This window comes from Papilio polytes, unplaced genomic scaffold (assembly GCF_000836215.1).
Source record: "Papilio polytes unplaced genomic scaffold, Ppol_1.0 DF822400.1, whole genome shotgun sequence".
Taxonomy (NCBI): domain Eukaryota; kingdom Metazoa; phylum Arthropoda; class Insecta; order Lepidoptera; family Papilionidae; genus Papilio; species Papilio polytes.
In genome coordinates, this window is record NW_013526804.1 from 434,296 (window position 1) to 436,410 (window position 2,115).

The 2,115-nt window shown below is 32.5% G+C and overlaps 1 protein-coding gene across 2 annotated transcripts in view; it reads left to right on the plus strand.

Moving 5' to 3' along the window:
- The window catches only part of LOC106106111, a 10,450-nt gene extending 8,335 nt beyond the window's left edge, over positions 1 to 2,115 (plus strand). The window contains exons 4-6 of one of the 2 annotated variants that reach the window (XM_013286643.1): positions 34 to 109; positions 342 to 1,370; positions 1,564 to 2,115. In XM_013286643.1, the coding sequence (XP_013142097.1) occupies positions 34 to 109; positions 342 to 1,370; positions 1,564 to 1,812 (1,354 nt within the window). In that variant the 3' untranslated portion in view covers positions 1,813 to 2,115. Of the gene's footprint in view, positions 1 to 25; positions 110 to 341; positions 1,371 to 1,563 lie in introns of both variants that reach the window. The other variant, XM_013286642.1, reaches the window with a different exon arrangement.

Here is a 2,115-nt window from a genome sequence, read left to right on the forward strand (position 1 = left end):
CAACACAGAGTTCGACGACGAACACATTCACAGGAACGAGACTACACACATATTGAAGCTCATTCAGAGTAAACTCGAATATGACGAAAATCAAAATTTATTTCGCAGAGTAAGTACCTATTGCATTATTTTCTAAGCTTCCACGATTAGATATAAAAGACCTTTTAATAATAGAAAGCTCGACTGCTATCCAAAAATGTACTATTCATTTATCAATTTATTTAACCAAGCACAAATTATGTGAGCTGTTATAAAGACTTGAAGTTACTTGATTTAAAAAAAAAACAGGTTTGTCATATATCAAATTTATATTTGAAATTGCGAATTCTATATTGTTTCAGGTGGATGATAATATTTTCCATTGTTTAACATGCAATAAGCTTGTTGCATTCAACTCGATAGATGTCCATTTTAATGATGATGAACACAAGAATCTGTATCAAAGATGTCGCGAACAAAACAAATTAAACTCAGATAAGAATAAAGTTGAAATTGGTACGGAAACTGCAGCCCCTAGTGCTTCTATTGAAAATTCAGAAAACTTTAAAGTGACTGATAATCTCAATATAACTAAAAATACGCATGATAATAATAATGAGAAGAATAATAAACAACCAGATTCAGTAAAAATGACAGAAATAGAAGAAAATGGAATTGGAGAGGAATTAAAAAACATTCGGATGCAACAAGATGAAGAAAATGAAAATAAGGAGGAACTAACAGACAGTCAGATGACAAGACAACAAGATGAAGAAAATGAAAATAAGGAGGATTTAAAAGACATTCAGATGCCAAGACAACAAGATGAAGAAAATGGAAATGGAGAGGAATTTGAACAAAACGAAGTAGTACTTAAAAATGTTAAAGCAAGAAAAATAAAAGAATCTTCGTCTACTTTAGAAGCAAAGAAATTTGCAAATGAAAATGATATGACTTACTTAGATAATGATGATAAAGTATACTGTAATAAATGCAAAGTCAACATACCAACTTCTTTGAAATGCTTGCAAGAACATGTTTCTGGTTCAGCTCATTTGAAAGCAATTAATAAACAACATTTAGAGGTTGCATTATACGGAAATACTAACGAATCTCATACAGGACCTCTTAAAATTATTGTAGAAGATTTTGTACAGAGCGTTGTTTTCCTAGAAGGGATCTTCAAATGTGTAGTCTTGAATGACAGTATATGTGTAAGTCTCCTTAGTTTCTCGTTTCTGGTAGAAGAGAATAATAAATTGAAGTGTCTCATCTGCGATAAAAAAATATTTACTCATGATTTAGATTCCCATAAAGAACAGTATTATCATAAAAAAATATCTACCGAGTGTTTCGTACTGAGGGAACTTCCTAGCGAGTTTATAAGAGAGGTAAGAAAATATTTTCTATTTATTTCTTTTAAACCTTATAACGATTTCATTTACTTTTTCTTCAAATGGTTAATTTTTTTTAAATTATTTGTTGGATATCATTTTAGAATAAGAAGTTTATTTTTCGAATTACAACAATTAAGAATGACGCCATCTTTCGGCGAGTACATTTTTTGTTTTACTAACATTACAGATTAAGCCCCAACACTTTCACTGCGGCTACTGCAATAGCCTGCACTCGCCCTGGTCCGCGATGTTAACACACACAAAGTCCGCGGAACACAGGGAAAGTAAAACTGCAGCACAAATACGTTTGCAGCGCTTAATGCCAGATATTATTCAACATCGCAGAGAACAACAATTTAATCGAATGATGAATGTTTTCGGATTCATGTTCGGTGCAAATAGAAGAAGAAGTTATTATGATAGTGACAGTGATTAAAGTATCACTACCGATTACAAGTTTTTACTTATACTATGGAGGAAAAAAATTAATCATTATTTCGTTAAGAGAAAAAAAAATACAAATTATATCGTTATTCTATAACCATGGCATGTCAGTGGCAATGGGAAGGGGAAAAGAAGGGGGGGGGGCAAAATTGGCGGGAATTAGGGCGCATAAGTAACGTCCTTTTTCTAAGCGTCCCCTCCTGATGTGTCACTATTTTGGCGTATTCCGGTAGCCGCTTGCCTCTTTGCCACGTTGTCCTATATATATAATAAAAATTATGTTACGTTTATTGAT